The following is a 17,756-nucleotide window of genomic DNA, read 5'->3' as shown; positions in this document are numbered from 1 at the left end:
GAAAAACACATGGAGCATGCATTCAAAATGCTTTAATTACAGAACATAATAAATGCAATTGTACATTTCATAAAAAATAAAGTTTGCTGCTTCAAATGTTCTATTTGTTCATACCAAAAATGCACAACCAGGAATACATCAGGCGTAGGTGTAGACTCAGAGAAGCCATTTCATGGGCGCCCCAGTGGCTCACCTGGTAAGAGCGCATACCACATAAATAAGGCTACAGTCCTTCCCGCAGCAGGCCCAGGCTTGAATCCAACCTGTAGCCCTTTGCTGTTTATCACCCCTCCCTCTCTCCCGCCTTTCCCATTTCTCTCACTGTAAAAATAAAGCAGAAATGCTGTTTTAATTTCTTTTCTTTCTTAAAAGCCATTTCATGATCAAATCGATAATTTAAACACTAAATTATGTGTGGTATGAAAACCATAGTGCAACTTCGTCCATGATATCAATGTAAAAAATAAAAACTGAGTGACAGTGAGTTAATTAAGCATTTTAAGCCTAATGTATACTAAATTAGGCTTTAGTCTCAGGCTTGCTTTTTTTCCCCTCAAAAGAGACTATGTCCAGAGAAGAAAGCATTTCTGTCCACCAACCACAGTGGCCTAACCAGTACGTTTCACTATGTCAGACTCAAATTCATACAACCATTCAAACAATGGCTGGTTACCTGCCGAAGTGGCAGGTAGAGTACACAAACTCATCAGCCACGGCAAAAACTCCCCATCTGGCTGATGGTCGCTTGGTGCCCTGACCATGTTCGTGCCTACAAGGCATCATTCTATGCACAACATAGTGTGTCACATGAGCTTTCTCCATCCAATGTTTAGCCTTTAGCTGGTCCACCAATCGTGTGAATTAAAGGACGATGAACTAACATTTGCATGTTGTCCTCACGTCTGTCGAAAGATAGTTGATGGTACCATCTGCCAGGCAGAGGTGGTTCCATTGACAGGCCATGGTGTATTGCATTGAATTAGCATTTGACAAGGTTTGTCAATTCATACATACAGTACATACATCGATTTAGGCATACATTCATACATACGTAACATTATCATACTTCAAGGACAATTCATTACCTGAGTCTTTTCAAAATATTTTCTCCCTCTATTCCCTGTTGATATAATATGAATAATATGTAGGACATCTACAAAGTGTCAAAGTACTTATACAGAAAATAAAAGGCAATTGAGGGTGCAGGTTTGCAACTATAGATAGCCTAAGCTCCTAAGACTTGAGTGTAAAACAAAACTCCAGGTAAAGCACACAGCAAAATCCAGAATGTTTCAACTTTCAAAGTTAAATTAAGACTCCGGACTTTACTATGTAATAATACGCAGTTGCCATCAGCCCTTATTTGTGTGGTACATTTCTTCCATTACATTGCATCCACAACAAACGTCTGAAGTCTGAAATGTCTGCTCACAATTTTAAGTTAACAAATCAACTCTTACAAATAACTACTATTAAAATTTAACAAAAGACCGCGTAAAATTCAACCAAAGTATCTGTTCACCTCTGTCAAAGGAAAAAGAAAACCCACACTAGTACTATTGAAGTTTCCAGCTATTACACGGTGTGTGGAAATGACTGTGTGAAAGGGAGCAAATTAAATTACTTGTGAACGGTGTACTGTAGCGGTGTTACTTCTGTGAGCAGCCAGCCATCTTAGCACCAAAGAGGACGGCCTGGGGAAATGATCTACAATGTTTGGCTAAAGCTGGGACCAGTGATCCCCAGACTGGGGTGGAAGGTCTGCAGCACTGCAATGTCACTACAACTTCGATAGGCGATGCGGAATCCATATGCATCAACAACATTGTCTTTCAGGGCTCCTTAAATATAAACAGGATGTCCTCGTCTGTTCCGTAGCTCCGCCGAGCCTCCTCAAAGTTACTGATGCTGGTACAACATACTCCTGAAAAATAAACAAACAAACGCACGTTAAGGTTCTGGTCTGGGTTGCCAAGATGGATAGCATGTGCTAATCATGTGACAGGTATGTCATATAATTTGCTAATTACATTTTGTCTATTCCAGTTGTCTCAGGTATAATTCATTAACAAACAAAAGTACATCTGTGCGCACTTTCAAGTACACTATGCACATTTCCAGTAACTGTCTGGGTCTTGTTTGTCCAGATTAAAAAAATGCAGCCACGGTTTGGAATTTCTGTTTTTTTTACATAAAGAAATGTAACAGCTGGGGTACCGATAGCAGAGTGGTTAAGGCGCATACCACATAGTCTCTGATGCTTGACAGCAGGGCCGGCATGCCCTATAGGCGACCTAGGCCTAGGACGCCATCTAGAGGGGGGCGCCAAAATGGGAGGTATAGTATTCTGAATGGCACTTGCGTGATCGGTATTCTATCACTCGTTTGCAAGTCACATCACTGTGTGCATGCATGGGTGAATTAACCTTGTGATACTGCCTGTCTGTCTGCTGCCTGGAACTGAGAGCTGCGGAGGGGTGGCTGTTAGACTGACGACTTCCCAACGAACCTCTGCTCTCCCACATTATTAAAACCAGTCAGTCAGTCACATACACTACAAATAAACCACCATCAGTGCTGCAGTTTAGAGGAAAGAAGGTGAGAAATGCGTGCTACCTTTTGTTACGTGTATTTAATAAAGAATTTAGACTGTATGGCACATGATTGATCATCACAGTCATTGATTGAGCAACGATGTGACAACGAGAGAGAGTGGAGAGTAGGTAGGCCATATGTTTAGACTCAAGTGGAGACAGACTAGGCTGAAAATGCTTGGCGGTCGGCGGGGCCACCGTTGCTCCACGACGCCATCAATCTCAGGGGCACCTGGCTTGATATTTTGAGGGCAAAAAAAAGGGACAAATTTCACACGGGAGGGGGGGGGGCATAACAGAAAGCTTGCCTAGGGCGCAAATTGGGCTAGATCCGGGCCTAGCAGACAGCAAGTCCCGGGTTCGATTACGGAACTTTACTGCATGTCACTCCCTGACCTCTCTCCCCGTTTCCTGTCTCTCTACACTGTGAAACTATCAATAAAAAAAAAAAAAAAGCCTAAAAAAATACTTTAAAAAACAACAAAATCTAGAAACAACATTACCAACGATCAATATCTCTCTAAGTGCTGTTACTATAAAAAATACTACAATTGCTAAAATGCAAAAAAGAATGTCATAAGTTCACAAAGTATAATTCATAATAATTTCATAAATAAATAGTTTGTTGAATAATTGTGTAACAGAGAGGACCTCTGTTACAAATGTGGTACATATATGATAACCCAGAGTTTACTTAATTGCACAGCATATTGGCACTTTAGTAATTTGCACAGCGTATTTTGCACAGTCATTATTTTATTGTTGAATACATTGATTTGTTCCCTGATGACTGAGATGGCCACTCAGCCAAAGAGTTCCACCTGGGGAGACCAAAGTGTGACAATCATGATGGGCAGGTGTAATGTGTGTAATAAGTGCAATAGAGACTAGGTGCAATATGGTTGAGGTGCAATGTAAGTTTTATTGTTAAGGTCTGATTGAATGCCTAACAATTGCCTGTGTGTTTCAGAATGATTGGGCTGGACCATATTAGGATAGCTGGGGGGGGGGGGTTATGATGTGCTGGTGTGAGTGGTAAATGATGTTGTGTGAAGAAGGAATTATGTTGTGTGAAGAAGGAATTATTGAATAACCTGTGTAGTTAATGAGACTTGTAACACTTGTGTTTTAAGGCTATTTATGTACATGTATTTATGTTTAGTTAGATATTTATAATGTCTTAGAACACCCCTGTGAATGGTGCAGTAATGGTATAGTCCAGACTGATTAGCCTCAGCTGGGTATAAAAGGCAGCTGCCATTTTATCAGAGAGCAGAGGGTGAGAAGCTACACACTACCAGGATTGAGTGCCGCAGCTAAATGTCTTGGTGCTGTATATGTTTGCTCTGTGTTGGTGAAATAAATACACCTTCGGGTTACACCCTACAAGTGCCTCTGTACATCCTTCCAGCCGCTAAGACGGTCCTCTTCACAATTGGTGTCAGAAGTGGGATCCACGTCATAGTACAGAGGCCAGATCAAGTGGGGGTAATGAAGGAGGTCGGCAGGAGCCACCAGAGAAGAAAGCAGCCAGAGACCAGCAGAAAGATGGGAAGGCATCTTGTCGGAAGCAGCGACGCAGAAGAGGGCATGCGACAACAGCTCCAGCAGCTCCACCAGCTCCACCTGCGGGTCGGCGACATGGGAGGCGGGTTGGAACGTGAGCAGGAGCAGTGTCGAGGAGGAGATGAGGAGACCATGGTGGGGAGTGGTGCCAGACCCCAGAGGGAGCCACCTTTTCACAGGGAACCAAGGCTGCCACTATCTCCACATGAGGACACTGATCAGTGGGTGAGCGCCTTTGAGCAAGTTGCCATGTATGGTATGCCGTCATCGCAGATGAGGGGGCAGTTGCCTTGTTCCCCTGCTCACCGGTAGCATAAAGTGCTGAAGATTTTAATGGACATGAAGGCCTGAACTACAAGTAAATGAACTACAAGCAAATGAACTACAACGAAGTGATGAGAACTACAATGTGCGAAGAGTCCCCCATAGCTTTGAGGAGGGGGGTAATGATTCATATTTATGAGTTTCCTCCTCCATTGGCCTGAGGGGAGGAATGGTGTGACTGTGTCCCTGAGCTTGTTCCAAGTACCCGGAGGATTGAGGGGCTTGGAGAGGAGGGAGGTAATGTAACAGAGAGGACCTCTGTTACAAATGTGGTACATATATGATAACCCAGAGTTTACTTAATTGCACAGCATATTGGCACTTTAGTAATTTGCACAGCGTATTTTGCACAGTCATTATTTTATTGTTGAATACATTGATTTGTTCCCTGATGACTGAGATGGCCACTCAGCCAAAGAGTTCCACCTGGGGAGACCAAAGTGTGACAATCATGATGGGCAGGTGTAATGTGTGTAATAAGTGCAATAGAGACTAGGTGCAATATGGTTGAGGTGCAATGTAAGTTTTATTGTTAAGGTCTGATTGAATGCCTAACAATTGCCTGTGTGTTTCAGAATGATTGGGCTGGACCATATTAGGATAGCTGGGGGGGGGGGGTTATGATGTGCTGGTGTGAGTGGTAAATGATGTTGTGTGAAGAAGGAATTATGTTGTGTGAAGAAGGAATTATTGAATAACCTGTGTAGTTAATGAGACTTGTAACACTTGTGTTTTAAGGCTATTTATGTACATGTATTTATGTTTAGTTAGATATTTATAATGTCTTAGAACACCCCTGTGAATGGTGCAGTAATGGTATAGTCCAGACTGATTAGCCTCAGCTGGGTATAAAAGGCAGCTGCCATTTTATCAGAGAGCAGAGGGTGAGAAGCTACACACTACCAGGATTGAGTGCCGCAGCTAAATGTCTTGGTGCTGTATATGTTTGCTCTGTGTTGGTGAAATAAATACACCTTCGGGTTACACCCTACAAGTGCCTCTGTACATCCTTCCAGCCGCTAAGACGGTCCTCTTCACAATTGATTTCATGTCAGGTTAAAAAATGAAAAAACATAATGCGATTAAAACTTTCTGGGAAGGAACGAAAGTTCCCCATCAGTAGCACTAAGAAGGACCATTATTGATTGATGCGTGTCACAAGCCAGGTTCTGAAGCATTAACGTGTCTGAGTGATTAAAGCATTATTTTTTTTATAATTTTGGGGGACAATGAAAAAAAAAATACAGTAAAGAAATAAAATAAATATAAAAAGTAATTGAAAACACAGTCCCCTCACGTATTAGAAGGACAATATCAGTCACCAGAACCAAGGACGTGTATCTGCAATTAATCAAACATGGTTAAAATAGAGTTTGAAGTTACAATGGGTTTGTATAGACAAATCCACAGACGCGCTGCCTGTAGGCAGCCATAGCTGCGGTGTCAACGCTCCGCACCACGACACCGCAGCAATGGCCGCCTACAGGCAGCACGTCTGTGGATTCATCTATAGAGGAAGGGGGCGTGTCTGATAAAATGAATATAAAATATCTAAATCAATTATCTTAAAAACTGTCTGGGGTGCTCACAAAAGCCTGAGTAGGCTTAGGTTAGCTTAAAATGACCCCAAACATGTTTGGAAGTGAAATATCCCTTTAACGCCAGAACCACCAGGCTAAAGAATAGCTTCTTCCCTGTAGGTGTGATAATCATGAACTCACCTTGAACTGTGATCAGTGCACTAGTGATCTGTAAGATTACTCATGAACTCTGCACTATGAACTGAACTGTGACGCATGAACTGCTTTTTTTTAAATGCTGCTGCTTTTAATAATGTTGTTGCTATCATATCGTTTTTTGTTTTTAGTGGGCAAGTGCAATTTTTTGTGGGTAAGTGCAATTGCTTTATTTGCACTATGGGTATTATGTAGTGTTTTATGTAGTGTTTAGGTGTAATTTATTCTGCCATGACCAGGACCTGGGTAACAAATTTTGTTCTGTACTTGCTGTATGGAATGACAATAAAACTCCTTGAACCTTAAAAACATCTGAAGCCAAAGACAGACGGTTAAGAGACTTTATAAGGACTTTCAAAGATTCAAGGACCTCTTTTCTACAACAAGCGGCCAACGAGGTATTCTATTTTTAGATTTCTCTTTGATGTTGCTGCTGTGTTTGGTGGACACACTAAACTGTGCATTGCGCATTTCTACATGTCATTGTATTTTCATTTATATATGTTTTTGTCTATGTTGTTATGTACAGTGCAATTTTTTGATTGTTGTTTATTATTTTTGTGTGAACATACTTCTCACGGCATGACTGAGGGATGAAGAAATCCTGAAGCAATAAATGCCCGTTTATAAAGAACCGACCTGTGTCGTCAATGTTGTGAAAGGAGCTAGAGTCTCAATTGATAGAAAAAGAGTATTGTACAGTATGTCATATTTAATAAAAGGGCAACTTTACCAATCGTTTTACGGCGAGGACCATGTGCAAAACACTTTCCAAATACGTTTTGTGTGCTGATAACTCATTTTCAAAAGTGCTACATAATGTCCAGCCACTGAAGTTTTATGTAGGTTGATGGAAATTTCCAGCAGTGTTGAGAGAACACATTCAGTTTCATATTTTAAATTGTCCTCCTCACAGTAGAACAATAGGATTTATGTCTGTGAAGTTGCCGTTTAATACGCTAGCCAAACTTGACTTAGATCACCTCCTGATATGGTATTTTAAAACAGCGTCACCCCGACATCCGATACAAGTATCAAAGCATCTCCTCCTAAAGGTAAGGCCAGCTTCTACCGTGTTCTTGTGTTTCTAGCAACTGAGCCTCTTATAAATGTGATACTCACGGTCGGAATACGCAGGGTTGTTATAGAAGATGCAACCGGTACTCCTGTTGAAGCCACATACGACCACAAAGTGGCCCTGGTATTCTGGTTTCCTGCAGAAACACTTCTGTCCCACGGGAAGGAAGCAGCAGTATTTGACAGGCGACGAGCAGAGGTCGCATGTCAAAACCACAGCGTTGACCAACACTATGGCAACATGGCCCTGATCGAGATGAGCCTGGATCTCCTGAATTGTCACAGAGCTGAAGGATGACATTTATTTAAAAAAAAGACATTTCCAGATGTTACGTTTTGTTAGTGAATAAACAGATCTATTGTTGTTTACAGATTAATAAGATAACTCACCATTTTTTCACCACCACACCTTTGCTCTCTGCCTTGAGGAAGAGCTCGTTCACTCGGTCTTCCTCTGTATCGAAATGCTTTTTATAAAAGGACTGCAAAGAAAGATTAGAGATAAAAGAAAATACATTAATAAATTCACTTTAACCTGAAATACATAAATTAATATGTTGCTAAATATTGTCTCTGTCTGGTCTTGTGTCCAAAACTGTCACTTTTCAGGATTCAAATTCAAAATCAGCAAAAGGAGCAGATCTACAAGCTTGTGGATCTGCTACTTTTGATGCATTCTTGTGACACTGTAGTGTGATCAAGTAGGGTATTAATGTACGAAAAAACACAAAAAGTTAAAATATCGAGACAAGAGGTTTCTGCCCGACAACAGCGATATATAGCAACAATTAAAACGACACAAAGGTGTTACCAGCTTGAAATGTATAACAACGTATGGTGTAACAGGTCTGAATTAAGTCACACAGAATTGAATTCAGCCTTGACAGAAATGACCCTGACTGGGGAAGTTGGGACAGTACCTGATTCTTAAAACCCTTGTCGACACCCAGAGTCTGGGTGCAAAAGCGGTGTTTGATACCCAGCTGGCACATGAGGTAAGCCAAGTCGATCGTCCACACGCTTTCTGTCAACTTCAGCTCCCAACAAGCATTTTGAAACTCTTCATCGCTGACAGGATGGAGGTATCTGTAAAGGTTTGCAATCACTCATTATAACTGCTGTTTCTACCTGTTACTTTTAACTTTATTGTCATCTGGAAAACTATACACGACACGTCCCGGTACAATGGAGGACACGAGTGTATAATGTGTATACATCATGTATAACAGGGGTCTTCAACAGGGGACCCCTAGGGGGTCCTCAGAGTTACTACAGGGGGTCCGCCAAATCTTTGTGTCATAAGATCATATTTTTTACATTGACCACTTGAACCCTAGCATCCCTATTATTCTGAAGGGAACATTAGCCAAAAATAGCAGATCTACAAGCACACAACGCCTAACGCTTCAAGGCGTTGTGAGCTTGTAGATCATCTATTTTTGGCAAAGAGGTTTGGTGTAGAGGGGGAAAAAGAGCAGACTAAGCACAGGGTGAAAGGTCAAGTTTACCTACTATTCAGGGTTTAAGTGGTGAAATGTCTGAAAATACCTTGATGACAGTGCTGTCAAACAAGTCTATGAAGCAACCTATGCTTTATAGATTAATCTGTAACACAATGTTCTACACCATATAGCGGGGGTTCCTGCTTTATCTCTCTCTCAGCTAAGGGGTCCTGAAAAACGTGATGTATAATACAGATGTTATGAATGATTAATGAGTGAACTTACTTCAAAACCATTCTGGAACAGGCTAACCCACAATCCCAGTGATAAAGCTGCCTAATGACAGGGACATTCAATAGAACTACACCATCTGTGGAAGGACAACAAAGTACTATTAGCTCAATAACAACTACCAAAGTGGATTTAACGTTTTAAAAAAAAACTTTGTTAAGCTAGTTTGGCTAGCCTGTTAACTGATGACACATTTATCTGGCTTATCCTCAGTGGTGTAAAGTAACTAAGTACATGTACTCAAGTGCTGTACTCAAGTACAACTGAGGTACTTTTACTTTACTGGAGTATTTCCAATATTCAATACTTGTACTTTTTACACCACTACACCTCAAAGGCAAATATTGTACTTTTTACTCCACCATAATTATTTGAAAACTTTGTTTACTAGTTACTTTGTGGATTTAAATTATTACTACAGAACCACTTCAGCCCTATTTAAACTTTGGCTATTTGAAAATAGCCGATCTATGTGAGCTTGTAGATCTGCTATTTGCTAAATATTGTAATACATTTATACATGATACCTTGTGAAACAGGACATGCTGCATAATAAGTACTTTTCCTTTTGGTACATTACGTACATTTTGATGCCAATACTTTTGTACTTTTACTCCAGTACATTTTGTTAACCGGGACTTTTACTTGTGACAGAGTATTTCTACATGGCCGTATCGACACATTTACTTAAAGTAAAAACATGTAGTACTTGTTCCACCACTGCCTGCATGTGTTAAACTGATGACACATTTTATCTGGCTTACCTGTCATTCTGGGAGTTTCTTCCACGTTAGATAGGTAGCTAAGAAGTACCTAACTAACCGCTAGAGACTGAATCCAAGTTAGTTTACAGTAGATCCTGTAACCCAGGGTGGAACTGCCTCATTAATGATACCTAGAAGAAACAAGACCAGCTAGCCTGTTAGCTTAGCCTTCGCTTCGTTCCCAGAGAGTACTAGCAGCTGCTAGTAACTAGCTCAATGCTAGAAGTAACGTCCATGTTCACGGCCCATCATTAACTGACACCATGGCGACAGCTATACTGAATTAACCGACTTTAGAACGAATGTTGAACAGCTAGAACGAAGCCCAGAATCTCTACCTCTACCTAAAACACTGCACTGCTGCTCTTTTGTTTGCTACCTTGATAGCTTACATGCTAACACTACGATGTGGTCCGTGTTGTGGGAGCAACCATGACGTACGTTGACAAGTGTTGCCAGGTAATGCGAGACAAACAAGCAACCTGTTCTAGGAAAACAAGCCCAAAACAAGCGACTATTATCCGCACGAACATGATACTATCTACAATCTGGGAGGGAAAAAAATTGCTAAATGTATGGAATACACACAAATCTGGTAGGGGTATTTGTGCCAGGTACCCGACCTGGCACAAATTATAATTTCAGATGGGGGTCCGTGGACAAATTAATTACCACATTAAGTTATTATCTAGTATAGTATAGATAGTGTTTCTCTTTCATCATGATTTGTGTGGGGATCTCATCTTAAACAAGCTCAGTGCTTAATGAGTCTTCCAGTTTAGTAGACCTCTGACCTTGTATTGTGAATTTGTACTTCCATGTACTGTTGTTCTCATGTCTTACTAAATAAAGTACATCAATCAGTTTGCTTATAATAAGCAGACATGGCAACGCTGGTTTTGGGAGCTACCGTGACGTACGCTCAGCTACCTACTGTCTAGTTGTGACCTGAAACGATGCTGCCCCCAGGTGGAGTATGGTGGAAGTGTAACGTTCATATTTTAGCCTACGCTGCTTAATTGAATTGAATTGAAATGTATTTTTATTTTTTTAAATTACCAACCTGTGGGTACTACATGTAATTGGGTTTTCGCAATCACATAAGTTAACTGTACTGATCTCAGAAGATTACATTCGGAAAATGTCTAATATACACACACACACACACACACGCACGCACGCGCGCGCGCACACACACACACACACACACACACACACACACACACACACACACACACACACACACACACACACACACACACACACACACACACACACACACACAATGGTCTACAAGATACACCACAACATTGGGATACCCATGTATCCCAAATGCCCTACCAAAAGGAGTAAAGGAGTGTAAATCCCTACTCACTTTCAAAACTGCCCTAAAGATACACCTTCAGGAGGCTGCAATTCGAAAATGGCCCCTGTCTAAGTCTTAACCTACCCCCCCTACCCCACCCCCTCTTCCAGCTTCTTCTTTTGTATATTTTTTGGTTCACTCTTCATACCAGTAACCTGAAAGCTGATTGTATGACATTCTGTATAGTAGTGTGTATATCTGTCTGTCTCATATATGTCATCATGATTTGTGTGCCTGGGGTTCTCATCTTAAACAAGCTGCGTGCTTAACTGAGTATTCCAGTTTAGTAGACCTGGTATTGTGAATTTGTACTTCCATGTACTGTGATTCTCATGTCTTACTAAATAAAAGTACATCAATCAATCAATCAATGTAGGCTACCTGTCAAAATACTTCAAAAACTGAAAATGTCCACAATCACAACACCAGATCAGAGGCAGCTCTACTGATCATGTCCAACCCAGATTTGGCACAAACAAGGGAATGAACTCGTACTCACACTATGCAAAAATGTGGAATGCCCTACCAAAAGGAGTAAAGGAGCGTAAAACCCTACTCACTTTCAAAACTGCCTTAAAAAAACACCTTTAGGAGGCTGCAATTCCAAACTGGCCACTGTCAAAGTCTTAACCTAACCCCCCACCCACAACTTGAACTTGCACAACATGCAAACTTTCCTTCAATATCTTTGTTTTATTGGACTAGATTTAAGGGATACCAGTCGACTAAGTATAGGTTGTTTTTGTGTACTACATGTAGATATTTTGTCATTGTGGAGTACAGTCATCACATTTGATTAAGAACTTATGTCTGTGGTGCAATTCTGTGTTGTCCCAACATTAAAAATGTACTAAAAGGTTCAAATTGTTTACGTTTATTTTGGTACATTTTTAGAAGAAGATTACTTTTTTAATAGTAGGGTTTAAATGAATGTTGTTGAGTCAAGATGGAAGGTTTAAGTAGCAGGAGGCCTCCAAAACAGCCTTCCATTCCTGGCAGTATCGCCATCAGTTTGATTTAAAAATTGTGCAATACAAGGACGTCTATATAATATTAACATATTCATGTATTAATTTATTCAAAACATTCTTGGAGGTCTGTGTTTTATGGCAGCTTTTTAGAATGGGATGTCCTGTCCTGAAGAAATAGCCAAAAAATGATCCCCGTTGCAGTGTCAGTTCTATGGGGTTCCATAGCTGGTTCTCATGGACACCTGCATCATAAAGAATGTGTGGAAAAGCAGTATTATCAAGTTATGAATGACCCAGGTTGAACACAAATTAGACTCAACATGAATAACTTCTGTCAAACAATGAAAAAAAAAGTAAACAAAAATAGTATAGTGACCTTCCACAACTAAAACGTAGTATAAAAAAAGTAAACAAATTTATACTTAGACGTCGTGTCCCAAGCTAAGACAATAAACGGAGGTAGGAACCACTTACCGGTTCACTGTCAAGGTCATTGCTCAGGTGTGTGACTTTGTGTTTAATGTAAAGATCTTTTCTCTTTGTACAAGTCACCAGGAACCAGTCTGCAACTACAGGTAGCTGAGGGAAATCATAGAAAGAGTATCTTTAGGCCTTCTTCTTGTCATGTCAACCAGTATGGTGAATAGAGATGGGGGAAAAGGGCAAGACGGAGAGCAAAGAGAGGACCCAGGTCATGAGCTGGATTCAAATCCTGATTTTGCAATCAGGTTGGATGTCTGGGCCATATTTTTCACCCAATTCTGGAGATTATCACATTCTTTAAATAAAATGCATTTTCATCATATTTTCTCTTTGCTTCAAGAGAGAAAGGCCTACTTACTAAACTGAGGAATGAAAGTGCAGCACCCAGGTTCACCAGTGTTGGTACGATGCCAAATTTACCCGCCTGAAAGTAAAAAAGAAAAGAAAAGCTCTTATATATATAGATATACACACACACACACACACACACACACACACACACACGGACACACACACGGACACACAGACACACACACACACACACACACACACACACACACACACACACACACACACACACACACACACACACACACACACACACACACACACACAGTATATACATACAAATGCATGCATGTATGTATGATTCAAAAATACAAGGTTGAATTAATCATGTTACTCCATCCTTACCGTGCCAAACACAACGACTTCAAACCGAATTCCATATGCTTTGATTAGTGTTCTTGTCTCACCATCAGGAGTTTTGTAGTATTTAGCAAACCTGTATAAGCAAACATGTTGTCAACAGTTTCATTTTCCACCTTACCGTCCACAGTAACTATTATTAACCAATAAATATTGATAAAGCAACAAACACACACACACACACACACACACACACACACACACACACACACACACACACACACACACACACACACACACACACACACACACACACACACACACACACACAATATTGTATATATACTGTATAATAATCTAACCTGAAGTTGAATCCAGGTGCAACATTATTGTCAGGATCTGTGGTGTCTAGCCTTTGAAAGCTGTACTTTGGTTTACATTTGCCTGCCCACGGGTCCAGATCACAGCTCCAGTCAATGAGGACACCGATGATGCCACCCTTAACGATCATAAACGCTCCTCAATTAAAGAGGATTCATATGTACGTGTGTGATGTCTTTACTACCTTGTGATAGGTAGTCCTAACTTGATTGCTGATTGCCAGTGACAGAGAACCTAAAGGTATAAGCATCATACAATAATTGTACAGTAAATGTATTTTATCAGGAACTCTGAGCTTACCTTGACAGCCATGGTTTGAAAATCCTCCCCAGCTTCTGAAACTATGTAGTCAAGACGGAATATTGGGCAGTCGGGGTTCGTTATACGATGGAATTCACATCTCTTCAAGTACGAGGAGTTAATGTGTGGCAGAATGTTTCTCCTGAAGGGGGAGGAGAGTAGACAATGGCTAGAACTTACAATACACCACTGTCCTCGGAAATAATGTCTTTTAATGCGAGAAAAGTAAATTCTAACCTGTGAAAGTTGAACTTGGGGTACGTCGCAGTGTTTTTAATCAATACTGTGAAGTCCTCTGCGTCTCCCAGCATTGCAGGTCTATGAGATATGGCAAACTACAATGTCTTAAGCCTGATTTATACTTGGTTGCACTTGCATGCCAGCGTCACGCAAACAAGTATTCATCATCAAGTATATATCAGTCATTACACCATGCTTGTTTATTTGTTAGGAATGCCATTAGCTGTGCTCTAAAGCACCGCTAGTCTTCCTGGGGTCCACATATAAAAACAATACATACATTTAAAAACATACATTTAAAAAAGAAAAAAAAAAGAAAAAGAACATTAAACTTTACAGTCCATTTACAAAATAATTTTAAGAACACATATAAGACTCATTAAAATACATTAAAAACAATCTTGTACATCCTACAATAAATATTTTCCCATGCAGGTGTCTCTTTATTTGCTTTTTGAATAGTGATTTCTGTGTCAGTTTGGTCAGTGGCAAAGAATTCCATTTTGCCATTTGCATACCTCAGTCCTTACATAGTCATGACATTTTCAACATATATTTTACAATGAATGCCTATTTGAAAAGCATGGCTAATGAAAGATTGTATTCTTACTTGGGCAGTGTAGTGTCTATTTCAAGGGGACACCAGGATACCACCTCACAGGTCTTGACTGTATCGGAATAGTTAACACACAGTCCTGTCTGGATACCTGAGAGAGAGAGTGTGAGTCAACTTTCATGATATCAGATAACACCATTGATAATAACATGGCAAGAGGAAACATGCCCAATGAAAACCTTAGTGTTCGTTTATCCATTTGTAACTGTAGTGTTGAATTAACACCAGTGGTGGAAATATTTTTTTTTTAGGTTTTTGTACTTTGAGTATTTCCAATTTCCAGTAGGCCTACTTTTACTTCTACTCCACTAACGGCAAAATCTAATCTCAACGGCAAACATTGTACTTTTACTCCACTACAATTATTTGAAAACTTTAGTTATTAGTTACTTTGTAGATTTTGTTTAGTTTATGACTCTCCAAGATGTCCGCGGCTACCAAGTGACACTTGTTGACGCTCCCTTCAGGATTTTTTGCTACACACTATACAGACCCATATGAGATGTGTCCTATTCCATCCATTCATTATGTTCTAGAGTAAGCAGCCTTACCACTCCCTCGAGGATAATTCTTTCCCTCAGTGCAGTCGTAGTCATCAGTGCAAATGTTAGATGGATTTGGAAACTGGAGGAGAGAGTACATATATATAGCACATATGTATATACAGTACTGTATGTATATAAATCCATAATTATGTAATTACATTTAATGCAATGCATTACTAATGATAACTATTGTTACACCCCTTTGTACAGGTGAGTCAGGAAGAATGATCAACAACATCAGACACTCACATCAGGACAGGCTGCCTGGGTTTGATTGGCGGTGAAAATGGCATTTGTCAGCACAAAAAATGATCGATCGGCCTTTATACAAAAGAGCATAGTCATTGTTACAACACAGAAGTGAAAATACCTTACAGGCATAATATATAAATCATCATTCTGCAATATAATAGGTGTATGTTATGCTTTCTCTATTGCTTCAAAAGCCTGTATGGATTATGCATATTCCTTGAGGCTCTCTCTCTCTCTCTGTGTGTGTGTGTGTGTGTGTGTGTGTGTGTGTGTGTGTGTGTGTGTACACTCTATATTCATGTCTGTGACTCACGTGCAAGAGTATAAGCTTTCTGCAAATATCAAGTTAAAATACCTGAGGAGGAATAATATAATCAGCCACATCCCAAAACCAAGGCCCCATGTCAGATGTGTTGGACATGGCATTTCCTTTCACTTTAGTAGTGACAGTACTAATGACAGTGTCTGTCTCCTGGTAGCCCTTCTGAACTACACATACGTACCTGTTGACAGTACATATAGTGGACAGATAAATTTAACATGAAAATCTAACATATTACATGCCATTTTTGGAGAGAACAGCTAAAAACAGTTACATCAAAATGGTTCTCATTTGATTTTGTTGGGGATTCAAATTTGACCTTATTACAGGTCAAGATATACTTAGTTTAGACCTTTTCATCCGTGTTATTTATTTTAGATGTTGCTATATATATATATATATATATATATATACACAGTACATATATATATATATATATATATATATATATATATATATATATATATATATATATATATATATATATATATATATATATATAGAAAACAGTAGAAATAAAGCAGTAACTTCAATCTACAAGACAGAGAACATGTCAACACAACCTTTATCTTATTCATCTATACTAGACCTATTGGGAACAATACAAATTGGGAATGCATGCCCATTTATTGTAAGATAAAGCCTTACTTACCCGATCACATAAAGGACAACCAACAGCTGCACCAATCTGAAGACACATCCTACACTTTTGCTTTCAATAACCAATGTTTTGGGTGTTTCATAATCAAAGAAACAGTGCAGAAGGTCTTGGCAGCAGCCTGCACCCTTACCCATGACTGTAGTACACCAGTAAGATGAGCTCTGCAATAATATGCAGCAAAAAAAAAAGTAGGCTCATCTAATCTTAACAGGAATGATAGTGTGCAAAGCACATTCATTGCTTTGACTATTCTTTTTCCACATTCCATTTAGAAAGTCTGTGACTTGTAATAAATAAGGTAAAATTCGATATTTTCTTTAATTTAAAAAATGTAATTCAATTAGATAAATAGGCCTAACATTCGCTACAGTATGTGCTTTGTGTAGAGTATTCATCATGAAATTATAATGATTCATTAATAACAAAGTGAAGTGAAAGATTAGTTCAGAGACTATGCAACCATTGTCTAACATCTCATTTACATCAGAATGCAAATTCCATGACGAATGTGATAACCTCCCTAGAAATATTTTCCCTAGTAGTATATAGTATATCTTTACAGCAAGCTGGATAACATGGATATGTTTTGTGTTTTGCAGGGATAGAAACTTTGAGTGTGGATTTTGTCATGGTCTGGTCATTAGAGAACCGTGGTGAAGTTGGTTTCACGTCAAATACACCAGTCCAATGGCAAAGTCTCAATCAATGCAACCCCATCCAGTGGAAATATCCAGTTGAGACACCAATATCTACCTGATTACTAAGTTCTTAATATCTACAGTAGGTGAGCTGCATCTTTGTTATGGATTTAGCAGGAAACTGTTCCTGAAACTGAAATCTATCAATCCTCAAACTATATTACATTTTCAAATTTTTCTCTTTTATATTTTAGTTCTATACAGACATTATTCAACCTTTATACGTAATAGGCTACGGATAATCTCAGTGATAACAAATGAGACAAATATAGCGGGACAAATATGGCGGCCTGTGCTCTTTGGATATCTCAATACAATTATACATTGTGCAGTGAGCACATCGAAAAACAGGGGATCAGAGAACAAAGTGTATTATGTCTTTGTTTATTTCCCTAACCGATTATTTGACAAAGATTGCAATCATTCAAATATAGTGTTTATTCATACGCTTCCACCTGGCTCTCATTGAACTCAATGCA

The 17,756-nt window shown here is 39.5% G+C and overlaps 2 protein-coding genes across 2 annotated transcripts; both read right to left on the bottom strand.

Annotated features, from left to right (window-relative positions):
- Positions 1-17: 17 nt before the first annotated feature.
- On the bottom strand, positions 18-10,235 carry gucd1 (guanylyl cyclase domain containing 1). Its single transcript, XM_080432919.1, has 6 exons — positions 9,795-10,235; positions 9,025-9,109; positions 8,218-8,383; positions 7,688-7,779; positions 7,343-7,584; positions 18-1,924 (listed from the first exon to the last, which is right to left on the bottom strand). The coding sequence occupies exons 1-6, from the start codon at positions 9,799-9,801 to the stop codon at positions 1,833-1,835; spliced, it is 684 nt and encodes a 227-aa protein (XP_080289045.1). The 5' UTR covers positions 9,802-10,235; the 3' UTR covers positions 18-1,832.
- A 1,846-nt stretch (positions 10,236-12,081) lies between these two features.
- Positions 12,082-16,713, bottom strand: LOC308088623 (P2X purinoceptor 4a-like; the record flags this gene model as incomplete). Its single annotated transcript, XM_080433163.1, has 12 exons — positions 12,082-12,373; positions 12,606-12,710; positions 12,973-13,038; positions 13,308-13,398; positions 13,625-13,761; positions 13,944-14,085; positions 14,181-14,261; positions 14,794-14,890; positions 15,351-15,423; positions 15,594-15,665; positions 15,952-16,099; positions 16,571-16,713. The coding sequence occupies 12 exons, from the start codon at positions 16,711-16,713 to the stop codon at positions 12,341-12,343; spliced, it is 1,188 nt and encodes a 395-aa protein (XP_080289289.1). The 3' UTR covers positions 12,082-12,340.
- Positions 16,714-17,756: the final 1,043 nt, after the last annotated feature.

The sequence above is a fragment of the Gymnoscopelus braueri genome, assembly GCF_963280865.1.
Source record: "Gymnoscopelus braueri genome assembly, chromosome: 7".
In the NCBI taxonomy this organism is placed as follows: Eukaryota; Metazoa; Chordata; class Actinopteri; order Myctophiformes; family Myctophidae; genus Gymnoscopelus; species Gymnoscopelus braueri.
The sequence above is the reverse complement of the archived record's forward strand: the minus strand, read 5'-3'. Positions and strand labels throughout refer to the sequence as shown.

Excerpts from the sequence above, each read along its gene's own strand:
- gucd1 (XM_080432919.1), bottom strand. Across the intron at positions 8,384-9,024 it reads TGTTCCAGAATGGTTTTGAA|ATACCTCCATCCTGTCAGCG; the intron begins GTAAGTTCACTC and ends AAACCTTTACAG. Across the intron at positions 7,585-7,687 it reads GGTGTGGTGGTGAAAAAATG|CTCTGTGACAATTCAGGAGA; the intron begins GTGAGTTATCTT and ends GTCATCCTTCAG.